The 14,549-nt window shown below is 42.1% G+C and overlaps 1 protein-coding gene across 3 annotated transcripts in view; it reads left to right on the forward strand.

Annotated features, from left to right (window-relative positions):
* Positions 1-890: 890 nt before the first annotated feature.
* The window catches only part of ENPP1 (ectonucleotide pyrophosphatase/phosphodiesterase 1), a 72,651-nt gene continuing 58,992 nt past the window's right edge, over positions 891-14,549 (forward strand). For all 3 annotated transcript variants that reach the window (XR_014065648.1, XM_081530635.1, XM_081530634.1), the window contains exon 1: positions 891-1,147. Coding sequence is in view for 2 of the 3 variants with exons in the window: in XM_081530635.1 (XP_081386761.1) it covers positions 908-1,147 (240 nt within the window). In the remaining variant the exon portion in view is untranslated. The remainder of the gene's footprint in view (positions 1,148-14,549) is intronic.

Below are 14,549 nucleotides of genomic sequence, written 5' to 3' on the forward strand. Positions count from 1 at the left end.
CTGCACACTTGTGGTTTTCCTAACTGATGAGCAAGGAAGTGTAAAAGCTGTAGAATCAAAGGTGAATAAAAACCCACCAAGAATTATAGTCTACTGCTCGTGTCCTAGTTTGAATCAAAGTATTTCAGATGTTAAATTTTTTGGTAGCAGCAGCAACCTCAGGATAGCGCAGCGCCGACACTTTGAAGCTTTCAATGTAGAAAGTCACTAATATTTCACGAGAGCAGCAGCCCAACCCCCAACACCGAAAACCACAGAAAATTAAACTTCTTATATGTTGTTGCATTTGTAAAATCAGGTGTTTTAAGGTTGGGTACTCCTGAGCAGCGTAAGTATTCAGGGAATTCTTGTCTGCTTCTACGTAGGAGAAAAAGGAGGGTCGCTTCCCACCCCGCGCGGTACCCTAGAGCCTCCCTGCTGTCCATCCAGAAACACAGAGGTCCGTCCCAACTCCACTCTCCCGCCTTTGAGAAGCCGCACAGGCGGGCCGCATCCTCCCTGTCCACCCGCTCTATTTTGGGGCCCCATGATCTCATGCCCACTGCAGACCACACGCTGCAATTCCAGACCAGCCCGCGCCGCGAGGCCACGCAGGGCGATTCCTGCAAGTGTTCGGACGGTGCCTGAGGCGCGAGGTAGGCAAGGCTTGGAGGGGGAGGTTAAAGACACGCCCACGTAAAGGACCCAAAATAACCGACACGCTGAGTGCCCGAAATCAGACAGGAAGCCAAATAATCCGGGGCGTTGAGTTGCTTTCCCCTCACTCCCAGCGCTGGGCGGCGGGCGCCCAGCCAAGGGTCTGGCGGCGAGGGGCGGGCGCGGCGGCGGCGGGCGGGATGGGGCGGGGCCGGCGCGGAGCCTATTAAAGGCGCAGCGGGGCGGCGGGGCCCGAGTGCTCGGAGCCACGATGGAGCGGGAAGGTTGCGAGGGGGGCGGGAGCCGCGGCGGCGAGGGCGGGCGCGGCCCCCGGGAGAGCCTGGCTGGGAACGGCCGCGACCCGGGCCCGGGCCGCGCCGCCGAAGCGTCCGGGGAGCCACAGGCGGCCGCGTCGCTGCTGGCCCCCATGGACCTGGGGGAGGAGCCGCTGGAGAAGGCAGTGCGCGCCCGCCCGGCCAAGGACCCCAACACCTATAAAGTGCTCTCGCTGGTAGGTCCCCGCTGGCTCAGCGCGCGGGAGGGCGAGGAGGGCGAGGAGGGCGGGGAGGGCGGCGCCCGCTCCTGCCCTGCGAGCGTGCGGTCAGCACCTGGGGGCCGGAGAGAGACAGCTGTGTGCCGCTCCTGGTCGCCTTCTGGCTCTCCTGCGGGTTTTTATCCGTGCGTATCACCACCGAGCCTTCTCTTCCTCTCGGGGAAATAGCTCACTCTCGCTGGTATTACTGATGCTCGGAAGGAACCTGTTTATGAAACCAGGCTGTTAAAAATCGTGATCTTTAGAAATCCCACCGCTTTCCCCCAGAGAGTACAAGGTCGTTCGTGGGGAAAAATGACCAGCCTGAAAGTTGTTGGTTTTAGGATGATCGACAAGATGTGTTGTTTTTTTTTTAATTTAAAATTTTAATCTAATTTTTTTACCTGTTTGGGGATATCCTTTCCTTGCATTAACCGATTCCACTTGAAAGGTGTAACAGCTCTTTAAGTTGTATCAGGAACTTTAGAAAGTACTTTTTCTCTTGGCTCTGCTTAGGAATTTACTTGCAGCTGTTCAGAAACTCCATCAATATTCTTGTTACTGGAATGTGAAGAAGTGTTTATGATTCGTCGTCCATTCTTCCAACCACTTTTTTTGTTGTTAGCAAAAGTACCCACTCGTCCTCTGCCATTTCGTTGGTACAGTTGCGGGATGCACAATCAATTTCAGGAAATGTGAGGGTGGTTTTCCCTTCTACATCTATGGCAGGAAGTACTAGACCCAGAATCCTGGGTTCTTGCTTTCATGGCCTTTATTAATTGCTGGGGCCTCCTATAACTTTCCCCAAACCTTAGTTTCTTCAATGTTAAAATGAGAACATCATCTCCATGTGCATCACATAGGGTTATTGTGAGGGTCAGGTGGAACAATGTATGTGGGGAAGTAAATTTGAAAACCACAAGGAGATGTAATCATTTTATTATATTGTGTGGAAGTGACATTTCATGTAGAGTGTACCTTAAACTATATTGTCACTTAACGTTTTATGATTGGACAATGCAGTGTGGAGGACATCTTTTCTGATATTTGAAATCTTTCCTTTCATAAACTTTCCTTTTTCATTGTGTTTTGGGTGTCATGGAGATGATACAGTGCTTTGAGGAACTAACTTTCCTAAAGGGATGGTGTCATATAATTAGTACTTAAAAATAAGCCTAAGATTTAAAGAGTAAGTGTCCCAAACCACATAATGTTTGTATCTCAAGATATATTTTGCATCATATCTCAGTGTTTAAGAACACCTGATACTTAGGAGACCTTAGTCTTTTGAGTCACCATTTTTGTTTTTGTCAGAGAGAAACCTTAGCTTTTGCAACACTGTTACTTAATATTTTTCCCTTTGGCTCAGGCATTCAATAATTGTACATTGAATCTGTATATAACTCCCATGAGAAATCACTTCTACATGCCTATCTGCAGTCTTAAAAGTTTGCTAAATTTGCCAGTTGCTAAATTCAGTTTTAAAATCTTTCCTATTCATTTACCTATAAATCCACAGTAGGTATCAGCAGAGTACCTTTGGAACATGTATTTCAGTCTTTGACCCCTGCAATCAGCTGGTCAAACAGCATTTCATTTTACTCTGTTGATACAACTTTGGGCTTTGACATGGCAACTTCTTTAATATTGCTACAAGTAGGACAATCATGAGACTTTTTAACACCATTAGGTGGGGTCTTTTATTTTAACACATGTTGAATTGAAAAGAATTCTTACTTCATGTCTTTTGATGAAATACAATGGGCTATTAATACATACCCAAACTCACTGCTGTGTTTTTGAAACTCTTAATTAGTGGTTTCAGGTGACAAATGAAACCCCGGTGGCTCAGTGGTAAAGAATCCACCTGCCACTGCCGGAGATGGGTGTTTGATTCCTGGGTGGGGAAGATCCTCTGGAGGAGGGCATATGGCAACCCACTCCAGTATTCTTGCCTGGGAAATCCCCCAGACAGAAGAGCCTGGAGGGTTGCAAAGAGTCAGACACGACTGAAGTGATTTGGCACACACGCATGCACGCATCCATTCTTTCCCTTCCCTTCAGTATCCTTCTTCCTCTAGACTTTCCCAAATGATGCACTTATAAAGGGGAAAGTCTCCAAAAGGAGCTTTGCAGTTGTCACCAGAGACCTCTGGGGCATGTCTTCTAGAGAGAAGCTGCAATTATATCAAGTGGAACATCTGCACACTTTTCATAAAGCTGAAGAAATGGGTTGACTAATTGCATCTGAGGTTGGGATTACGAGAGCCCAACCACTGAAGGGGCCTTTGGTTTTTTATCTAGCAGGATTAACAAAAGAGTTACCTTCCGGACAGATAAGCAGGGGCCATAGAACTGTCGCATTTTTTCTGAAAGTGCTTCAGATACACTTAAATGCTGGAGGGAAGTGGAAGTGGATGCAGAAAGCACAGTCCTGCCCTGCCTTGGCTTCTCCCCATATGATCCCTAGGCAGACCACAGGCTCTGCTCTGGGGATGTTGGCCCTGGTCTGTGGATGTACTCATGCCTAGGCACTGAGCCAGGCTGTGGGAAACTCCAGGAGGTCAAACAAATATATGCTTCAGTAGATATGTTAGATCTGAATGCTTTTCCAGGTTCCACATTAAGTTCTGAACTGAAATGTCCGCTTCCACTAAGGTTGTTCCTGGACATTAATTTGAAATAGCTTTCCTGTTCCCTTGCAGGGTTTTCAACCACATTGCAATACACTTCTCTATTCTTCAGTTAGCTCTTCCACAGCATCATTTTGTTTGTGACCTTTTGCTGTCCTTATGAATACATATACCTGTGTGTGTTCGTAGGTGGCCTTGTGTGTGGGTGGTGGTGAGTGAAGACAACTTTCACCTTTTGATGAAAGAGTTCTTTGTAAGTGGCAGAAGTTGCCCTTGTTTATCAGAAATTTGAGTGTGAAAATTATTAATTCTGTTAGCTTTTCTCTCCCTTCTTGTAACACATCATCTAATTTCCAGACTACCACCTGGAGAATACTCAAGATAGAGCTCTGCTGTTAATCCAACTTGAAATTGACATTGCTTTTTGGTTTGTAAAATTTTATTTCTGTCCAGCCATAGTTGAGCATTTTATTTCAAAAATGACCAGCACATCTTAGGGTCTAGAAATGTCTCCTGTTTTCCTTTATGGTGTTTTGTTTCACATGTTCTAATAAAATGTACTCAAGGTTTCTAGGAACTCAGCAAGACTGTTGTGTTTACTGCTGGGCCTACGATACCTCACTGTCAGTGTCAGCTTTTGGTTGAATGAATGCAGTACGTTTTTACTTAGACTGAGTAACACTTGGACTTGGAAGAGGGTAAGCTAGGAAGTCTGAATACACAACTATGTACTCATATAGTCAATTGAAAGTCAGGAATCCAAATATAAATGCACTAATTGGGCTCCCCTGGTGGCTCAGATGGTAAACAGTCTGCCTGCAATACAGGAGACCTGGGTTTGATCTCTGGGTTGGAAACATCCCCTGGAGAAGGAAATAACTACCCACTCCAGTATTCTTGCCTAGAGAATCTCATGGACAGAGGAGCGTAGCGGGCTGCGGTCTATGGCGTTACAAAGAGTCGGACACAACTGAGTGACTGCTGCTGCTGCTGCTGCTGGGTCACTTCAGTCGTGTCCAACTCTGTGCGACCCCACAGATGACAGCCCACCAGGCTCCCCCGTCCCTGGGATTCTCCAGGCGAGAACACTGGGGTGAGTTGCCATTTCCTTCTCCAATGCATGAAAGTGAAAAGTGAAAGTGAAGTCGCTCATTCATGTCCGACTCTTTGCGACCCTAGGGACTGAAGCCTACCAGGCTCCTCGGTCCATGGGATTTTCCAGGCAAGAGTACTGGAGTGGGTTGCCATTGCCTTCTCCAGACTGAGTGACTAAGCACGCAATAAGCACACAATAGAGATGACATTTGTATCAATTCAGAGATAGGATCAAAATGGGAATGTCATTTATTTAGCGCATAGCGAGATGGAAGAGGCAGTGAATGAATGACAAACAAAAGTTCCCAGCTAAGGTCAGCATACCTAAGAGGCCAGAGGGCCTTCGTGATAACTTGGATTCAGAATCAAGATCTAGCCACTGGCCATGCCCTTAGAAAGAAACAGCCCAGGTATGGTGCTCCCGCGGGCACAAGTAAGGTCATCCTTGAGGTACAAATGAATCTCCTTTGCTTATGCCAAGGCCTCTTCTGTGACTTTGCTGTCACATCCCAAATTCCATTATTGTGTGGTTCTTTTAGGGATCTGTTATCTTCAGCATTGCTTTCTATGACTTCCTTTCCTTCTGCTTTGAGTCAGATTCTAGTCTTACTCTCTCACACCATTTACATTTCAGCTATTTCTACTTCATGTGGCCTCTTAGGAATACACAGGTACCCTTTCAACCCTTTTGTGTTTTTCCAGTCTATTCCCTCCACTTTTCATTACCTCTAGGCTCTCAGTTTTGCCATCTCCTGCCACATCACATCCTAATCATGACTCTGAAGAGAATCTCTGGAACTATATTGAGAGACCTCATGCATTTTCTGTAATAAAGAACTGGAGACTAATACCCTTTTTAGAATATTTATAGATTTTTTTTTTATCAGCTTCTTATCTTCCTCCAGGTAATTCTTTTTTTTTCCCCTCAGATTTAAGTATTGAAGGCAAATTAAAGTATTTTTAAATTCAGTTTTGTATTTGAGTCTGATAAATTTCATTGCCAACTATCTGTGTCACTGTTAAGACACAGAAAATGTATTTCATCTATATAATGGACATTTTAGAGAAGCCAAAGAACTTAATCATGATTCATGGCTTTTTGGAGTGGAGGGACGGGGGAAAGCCACTTCAACTTTCAAACAACTTAGGAACAAAAACCTTTTGAAATATAACTTGTAATTAGAGATCTGCCTGTGGTTAAGGTAAACATGCCTCCATCAACCATGAAATATACCCCAAACAACAAAAAATAAACAAGAAACCTTTTAGCAAATGAGACCAAGGCAGGACATAGATTACCCTTGTTAGTCTAAGCTCTGTGCAACAAGAACTGATATTCAGAAGGCTGACCCAATATGAAAACCCTTTGACATCAAACAAGAGATAAGTTATGTATATACCGAGGAAAGAAAGTATCAGTTCAGTTCAATTGCTTAGTCGGGTCTGACTCTTTACAACCCGATGGACTGCAGTACCCCAGGCGTCCCTGTCTATCATCAACTCCCGAGATTTACTCAAACTCACTTTCATTGAGTCGGTGATGCCATCTAACCATCTCATCCTCTGTCGTCCCCTTTTCCTCCCTCCTTCAATCTTTCCCAGCATCAGGGTCTTTTCAGATGAGTCAATTCTTCGCATCAGGTGGCCAAAGTATTGGAGTTTCAGCTTCAACATCAGTCCTTCCAATGAATATTCAGGACTAATTTCCTTTAGGATGGACTGGTTGGATCTTCTTGCAGTCCAAGGGACTCTCAAGAGACTTCTCCAATACTGCAGTTCAAAAGCATCCATTCTTTGGTGCTCAGCTTTCTTTATAGTCCAACTTTCACATCCATATATGACTATGGAAAAACCATAGCTTTGACTAGATGGATCTTTGTTGGCAAAGTAACATTTATGCTTTTTAATATGCTGTCTAGGTTGGTTATAACTTTTCTTCCAAGGAGTAAGCATCTTTTAATTTCATAGCTGCAGTCACCATCTGCAATGATTTTGGAGTCCAAAAAAGAAAGTCAGCCACTGTTTCCACTGTTTCTCCATCTATTTGCCATGAAGTGATGGGACCAGATACCATGATCTTAGTTTTCTGAATGTTGAGTTTTAGGCCAACTTTTTCACTCTCCTCTTTCACTTTCATCAAGAAGCTATTTAGTTCTTCCCTTTCTACCATAAGGGTGGTGTCATCTGCATATCTGAGGTTATTGATATTTGTCCTGGCAATCTTAATTCCAGCTTGTGCTTCATCCAGCCCAATGTTTCTTATGATGTACTCTGCTGCTGCTGCTGCTAAGTCGCGTCAGTCGTGTCCGACTCCGTGCAACCCCATAGATGGCAGCCCACCAGGCTCCTCCGTCCCTGGGATTCTCCAGGCAAGAATACTGGAGTGGATCCAATATACTCTGTACTCCATTTCCTCCTCCAGTGCATGAAAGTGAAAAGTGAAAGTGAAGTCGCTCAGTCGTGTCCGACTCTTCCCGACCCCATGGGCTGCAGCCTACCAAGCTCCTCCGTCCATGAGGTTTCCCAGGCAAGAATACTGGAGTGGATTGCCGTTGCCTTTCTGATGTACTCTGCATATAAGTTAAATAAGCAGGGTGACAATATACAGCCTTGACGGACTCCTTTTCCTATTTGGAACCAGTCTGTTGTTCCATGTCCACTTACAACTTGCTTCCTGACCTGCATCCAGATTTCTCAAGAGGCAGCTCAGGTGGTCTGGTATTCCCATCTCTTGCAGAATTTTCCACACTTTATTGTGATCCCCATAGCCAAAGGCTTTGGTATAGTCAATAAAGCAGAAACAGATGTTTTTCTGGAACTCTCTTGCTTTTTCGATGATCCAGCAGATGTTGGCAATTTGATCTCTGGTTCCTCTGCCTTTTCTAAATCCAGCTTGAACATCAGGACATTCACGGTTCATGTACTGTTGAAGCCTGGCTTGGAGAATTTTGAGCATTACTTGACTAGTGTGTGAGATGAGTGCAATTGTGTGCATGGTGAGCATTCTTTGACATTGCCTTTCTTTGGGACTGGAATGAAAACTGACCTTTTCCAGTTCTGTGGCCACTGCTGAGTTTTCCAATTTGCTAGCATGTTGAGTGCAGCACTTTCATAGCATCATGTTTTAGGATTTGAAATAGCTCAATTGGAATTCCATCATCTCCACTAGCTTTGTTCCTAGTGATGCTTCCTAAGGCCCACTTGACTTTGCATTCCAGGTGTCTGGCTTTAGGTGAGTGATCATACCATTGTGATTATCTGGGTTGTGAAGATCTTTTTTATATAGTCCTTCTGTGTATTCTTGCCACCTCTTCTTAATATCTTCTGCTTCTGTTAGGTCCATACCATTTCTGTCCTTTATTGTGCCTATCTTTACATGAAATGTTCCCTTAGTACCTCTAATTTTCTTAAAGAGATCTCTAGTCTTTCCCATTCTGTTGTTTTCCTCTATTTCTTTGCACTGATCACTGTGGAAGGCTTTCTTATCTCTCCTTGCTATTCTTTGGAACTCTGCATTCAAATGGATATATCTTTCCTTTTCTCCTTTGCCTTTTGCTTCTCTTCTTCTCACAGCTATTTGTAAAGCCTCCTCAGACAGCCATTTTTCTTTTTTGCCTTTCTTTTTCTTGGGGATGGTCTTGATCCTTGCCTCCTGTACAATGTCACAAACCTCCATCCATAGTTCTTCAGGCACTCTGTCTATCCAGTCTAATCCCTTGAATCTATTTGTCACTTCCTCTGTATAATCGTAAGGAATTTGATTTAGTTCATCCCTGAATGGTCTAATGGTTTTCCCTAGTTTCTTCAATTTAAGTCTGAATTTGGCATTAAGGAGTTCATGATCTGAGCCACAGTCAACTCCCGGTCTTGTTTTTGATGACTGTATAGAACTTCTCCATCTTTTATAGTAATATATTTAAAAGAGCTTTTCAAAAGAATGACCAGAATGTTCTGATAAATTTTAACTAGAACATTCTTTTTCCTGGGTATTTTAGTTATTTCAGATTCGATGACAAGAATTAAGATAGCATCAATAGTACTTTTCATTTTATCCTCCCGCTTTGGGAATAATGTTTGGTGGAATAGTAGGTGGTAAAAGTTCAGATGATTATGTTCACATAGCACCTTGTACTTTTAGAAGCATTTTCTCATTTCTTTTTAATTGACCCTTGTCATATCAGCCACTCTGAAATAGGAAAGTATGGTTACAGATAAGGAAACTGAGGCTTGCAGGAGTGAGTGAGTTCTTCATTAGGGTGCATAGGTTCCAGCCAGGAGGTGTTAGGACCATAGACTCCTGGGCTCCAATCCCAGACATTGTGATTTAGAAGATATGAAATTGTTGTGGGGTGAAGGCTTTTGTCTCATCCAAATTCATATATTGAAGTGCCAACCCAGCCACGTGTGTTTATGGAAGTGGGGCCTTTCAGAGGGAATTAGATTTACATGAGGTCGTGAGGATGAAACTCTGATGATGAGATTAGTGGCCTTGTTAAAAGGGAAAAAGAGAGAGGAGAGCTGAGCAAACATGCCCATCCATAGAGGGAAGACCGTGTGAAGACACAGTGAGAAGGCAGCCATCTGCAAGCCAGGAAAATAGCCCCACCAGGAAACAAATCTGTCAGTTCCTTAATCTTGGACTTCTGAAACTCTAGATCTGTGAGAAGTACATTTCTGTTACTTAAGGCACCCAGTCTATGGCACTTTGTTTTAGCAATTTGAGCAGATTAAGATAGGAAGGGACCCAAGAAATCTTTTTAGACAAGTACCTCAAGTTATTCAGATGTAGTTGGTTCATTTACTCCACTTATGGAAACAGTGGGTTAAATTTCTAGGCACAAGTCACATCATTTCTAAGTAGAGGACTATGATAACTGAAAGGACGTTTAACTACAGGTTTTTATTCTGGACTAATGATACACCCCCTCTCCCCCATTCATTTTCCTTTTATCAGTGGGAAGTCAATAATCATGTTATTGTGAGCTTCCAATGTAAACCAATTTTGGGGAAAGTGACTTTCCTCTTCTTAATTTGAATTTCCTTCTTAATACATCTTTAGATGTGCTAGAACAGGGTAATAGAGTCATGGTAGTCATTTTGGAGTGAGTGAATTTCCTCTAGCACATCTCATTTGTGGGTCAATCATTTTCTCACCATTTCTTAGGACTTGACACAGATTTAGGCGCAAGTATCCTACCGCTGTGGTTTGAGTCGTTTAAAGATCATTCTGTCTTGGTTTGCAGGAAGTAGTCCTGAGAAAGTAGCTTGTTCTCAGAGGTGGTATCTTCCTTTGATACACTTTTTGGCATTAACAAGTATCTGGAGCCTTTGTCTCTCATGAAGAGAGAGGGAGAACTGAAAAACTCAACAGTTTTTTAAATGATGCTGTGATACAATAAAATTAACTGTCATTATGAGACTTTTTTTTTTCCCCAAATAATTTCATGTTACTCCAGATTACTTGTAAGTGATTTTGGATAAATTTATTTTGAGGCAAAAGGCAGCACAGGTAGAACAGTTTCAGCCAAATATTTCAAGCAGCAGTTCTTAAAGTGTGGTCTGTAGATCTCTGAGGGGTCCCTGAGAGCCTTTCTGAGGGACTGTGTGTCTAAACCATTTGAAAAATGATAGACATTATTTGGGCTTCCCTGGTGGCTCAAACGGTAAAGAAACTGCCTGCGATGTGGGAGACCTGGGTTTGATCCCCGGGTCGGGAAGATCCTCTGGAGGAGGGCCTGGCAACCCATTACAGTACTGTTGCCTGGAGAATTCCCATGGACAGAGGAGCCTGGCAGGCTACAGACCATGGGGTTGTGAAGAGTCGGACACGACTGGGAGTGACTGAGCACAGACATTATTTGCCCTTCACACTGTGCTGCCGTTTACACCGCACAAAAACTGCTTGCACCTCAGTGGGTATGGGGGCAGTGGCACCAATTGTACATGTCCTCCTGCATTTGCAATTAAAACCAGAATAGCCAGTTTCAGGTAATGAACCAGTAAAAATGTCCTCGATAAAGCAGATTTCACTATATCAACCTAAATTACCTGCCTTGTTAGTATTCTGTGTGACACAATTGGAAGTCTGCCATTAGCACGTCTGCTGAAGACTGAAGTATTGTTGTTTCTGCAGGAAAAGCAGTCGTGTCGTTATTTGATTTGTGAGCTGAACCAGCTGCCTTTTTTTGGCGGGAGGGAAATACCATTTTTATTTGAAAGAGCAACTGACAAACTGGTTATTCAGACTTGGGTATTTGGCCCACATTTTCTCAAAAACGAATAGTGTCAGCTTGTCACTTCCAGGGAAACAAAGTAAGGTACCTGCTACTTGTAATAAGATCCAACCTTTTAGGTAAAAATTGAAATTTTGGAGAATTTGATTCTGCCACTGTAAGTTTGACAGCATCCCAATCCTTAAAGACTTTTCTGATGAAATCGATGGAGATAGTAAGGGATATGATTTTTTTCATAGGGTATAATGGTATGTGTCAATGTTTGGAAGAATACATAGCTCAGTGGACCAATATTTTCCAAAGGACTAATGGATGATTTACAAAAATATGTATGGGTATAAGTTCTAATCAAAGTACAAGATAGAATAATGGGTTTTAACGTAACAGTTAATTAATATTGTTTCAAGTTTGATTTGCATTTTTCCTTTAAGAAATTACAGCCCATCAATAGATGAACAGATACAGAAATTGTGGTACATATGTAAAATGGAATATTACTCAGCTGTAAAAAGGAACACATTTAAGTCAGTCCTAATCAGGTAGATGAACCTAGAGCCTATTATACAGAGTGTAGTAAGTCAGAAAGAGAAAGACAAATGGAATGCATGCATATGGAATGCATATGGAATCTAGAATCTAGAAAGATGGTACTGATGAACCTGTTTATAGGGCAGTAGTGGAGATGCAAACATGAAGAATAGACTTGTGGACACAGTGGGGGAAGGAGGGGGTGAGACGAATTGAGAGAATAGCATGGAAATATACATTACCATATGTGAAATAGATGGCGGGGGAGATTTTTTATGTGACACAGGGAGCTCAACTCAGTGCTCTGTGACAGCCTAGATAGGAAAGGGATTCAGGAGGGAGGGGACGTATGTATGCCTATGGCTGATTCATGTTGATCTGTGGCAGAAACAAACACAATATTGTAAAGCAATTATCCCCTAATAAAAACAAATATATTCAAAAAAGAGAAATCATAGCCCATAAAATTTTGGTGTCGTTTTAAAGGATGTGCATAATTATCTGAGAAGCGTCTTAGGGTCCTCAGTAATTTGTAAGAATATAAAGTGATCCTGTGATCAAAAGTTTTGAGAATATTTACTTTAAGGAAAGATGTGCATTCAGTACTATTTTAAGAACTAGGGAAAGAGGGAAAGGAAATTAAGACATTTAAAAAGAATCAGCTATTTACAACAATTTTATCTTTATTTAGGTAAGGTCCTTTATTGATTTCAAAATATTGATACTTTTTAATCTACTACCTGGTTTGGTCCAAACCACAGCTCTGTCATTATCTTCATGTTAGAGATGAAAAAGATCATGCTTAGAGAAAGTTGGGGTGCTTTCCAAGATCACAAAACTAATAATTCTGTTACTCTCATTGCTGTAGCTTATTGACAAATGAAGTTTGACAAAATTGGATTTAAAGTATTGTTATTAGCTGTTTGAAGGTAGGGAAATAACTGAAATTTCCTGAATATCAGCTTCCATAACTTAAATTCCCTGCATATCAACTTCCATAATCATTAGGTAGACTTCATAAAACTCTGTTAGGTGTTAGGAGAATTAAATTAGATACAGTTTACAAAGTGGCACACAGTGTGACTTGAATAAATGGTCATTTTTCTTGTTATTGAAAGCTGCAGTATTACTGAATTTTTTTTTTTATTTTTTCTTACTCAGAAGATACTTAACATCTTTGCTACCCAAAGTGTGGTCTGCAGACTAGCATATCAGAGTCATCTCCTTGGAACTTGTACAAAATGCAGAATCTTGGGCCCCACCCCACACCTACCATACCAGAATCTGCATTTTCACAACCCCCAGGGGTCTCTCTGCACATTGAACTTTGAGGGGCTGCACTCCATAGGTGTACCAACCTGAATTTCTTTAGCTGGGGGTTCCAATGAACCCTTGTCCTGCCATTGACTTCACACATGATGTTCTGATTAAAAAACAAAGAACTAAATGTTCTTTAACGACCTCAACTATGTTGGCATTGGGTGGAATTGGTGCTACTGTTGGTTACATTTGTCCCTTTCCTTTTTGAAGTTAATAGGTACATTGATTAAAGTTGCCCCATTGCCTGTCATGTGTACAGAACATTGTATGCACAGTCTCTTACTTTCCTTCCTGTGTGTGTTTTCCCTCTCCTAGGAGTCTGCATTTGCTCATATTGGTTTCTTTAATTGCCTTTCCTTACTGTACCCTGGGCTTGTCCTTTAATTGTTCTTTGATTCTCTAAGCTACCAGTCTTCTGTCTTTGCTGTGATCTGATAACATGCCCATGTTCTTTCCAGTTCAGCCATTCATCTATCAGAATATCAAGTAGATTTAACTTTACATCGCTCCATCAATAGAACTCTTCAATTCAAAGTTTCCACTGCAGTGCCTTCTCAACAATCCACAATATACTTGACACAATACCAAAACAAAGGAATCTTAGATCAGGACTTTTTCAGGTGGTGTTGAATCAGGTTCAGCATCCTTGGCACAGAGTTTATTCCATAATACTTCATCTTTCAAATACATATGCTTTTTATAAAGTGCCACCCAGCACCATTTAGATTAGAATCTTTTGGAGACCAGGAGAAACAGGTGAATGAAGTATATTCAGGTGGGAAGGTGGAAAGGGTGTGGGTTAGGAGCATTGTAAATAGACTATGTTGATTTTATCTGTTTTTGAATTAACTAGAGAAATAAGTACAGAACAACTCTGCTTGTGCAGCATTTATTTAAATACCTTACTGATCAGCTCACAGGAAGTAAATGTGAAGAATGTTGACAGAGGAAAGTGTATTTATGCCTGTGTCATTTTGGGGAAACTTTCAAAGAAAAAGAACATTGATTTTTCTGGGAAGATGGTCAAAGATCTTGAGAGACAGGGGTCATGTAAAGAGTCCTAGACTTGGAGTCACAAGAATCATTTGCTGTGTGACCTTTGAGCAGTTGTTTTGCTTTCTCTGACCATCGTCTGAGTGTTTTGGATTAGGTGGGTTTCTTCCAGGTTTAAAAATCTTTGTATGGACAGCTTATAATATTTTCCCTTTGTTATAAGGATACTACATATTGCAGAAAGTTCAGAAAGTACAAAAAAGTATAAAGGAGAAAATAAAAATTGTTTATGTGCTATTATCTGGTGTTAATATTTTGGTTTTTTCCCTCAGAACTTTTCTGTGTATGTATTATTTTTTTAAACAAAAATGGAATCATGCTGCTACATATACTGTTGTATATGCTTTTTAAGCTTGTATTTCCCTTATGAGATTTTCCCATTGTTACTGGAGAAAGAAATGGCAACCCACTCCAGTATTCTTGCCTGGAGAATCCTAGGGACGGCAGAGCCTGGTGAGCTGCCGTCTATGGGGTCGCACAGAGTCGGACACGACTGAAGCGACTTAGCATAGCATAGCA

This window comes from Giraffa tippelskirchi, chromosome 9 (genome assembly GCF_054371585.1).
Source record: "Giraffa tippelskirchi isolate mGirTip1 chromosome 9, T2T-mGirTip1v1.2.pri, whole genome shotgun sequence".
NCBI classification, from domain to species: Eukaryota; Metazoa; Chordata; class Mammalia; order Artiodactyla; family Giraffidae; genus Giraffa; species Giraffa tippelskirchi.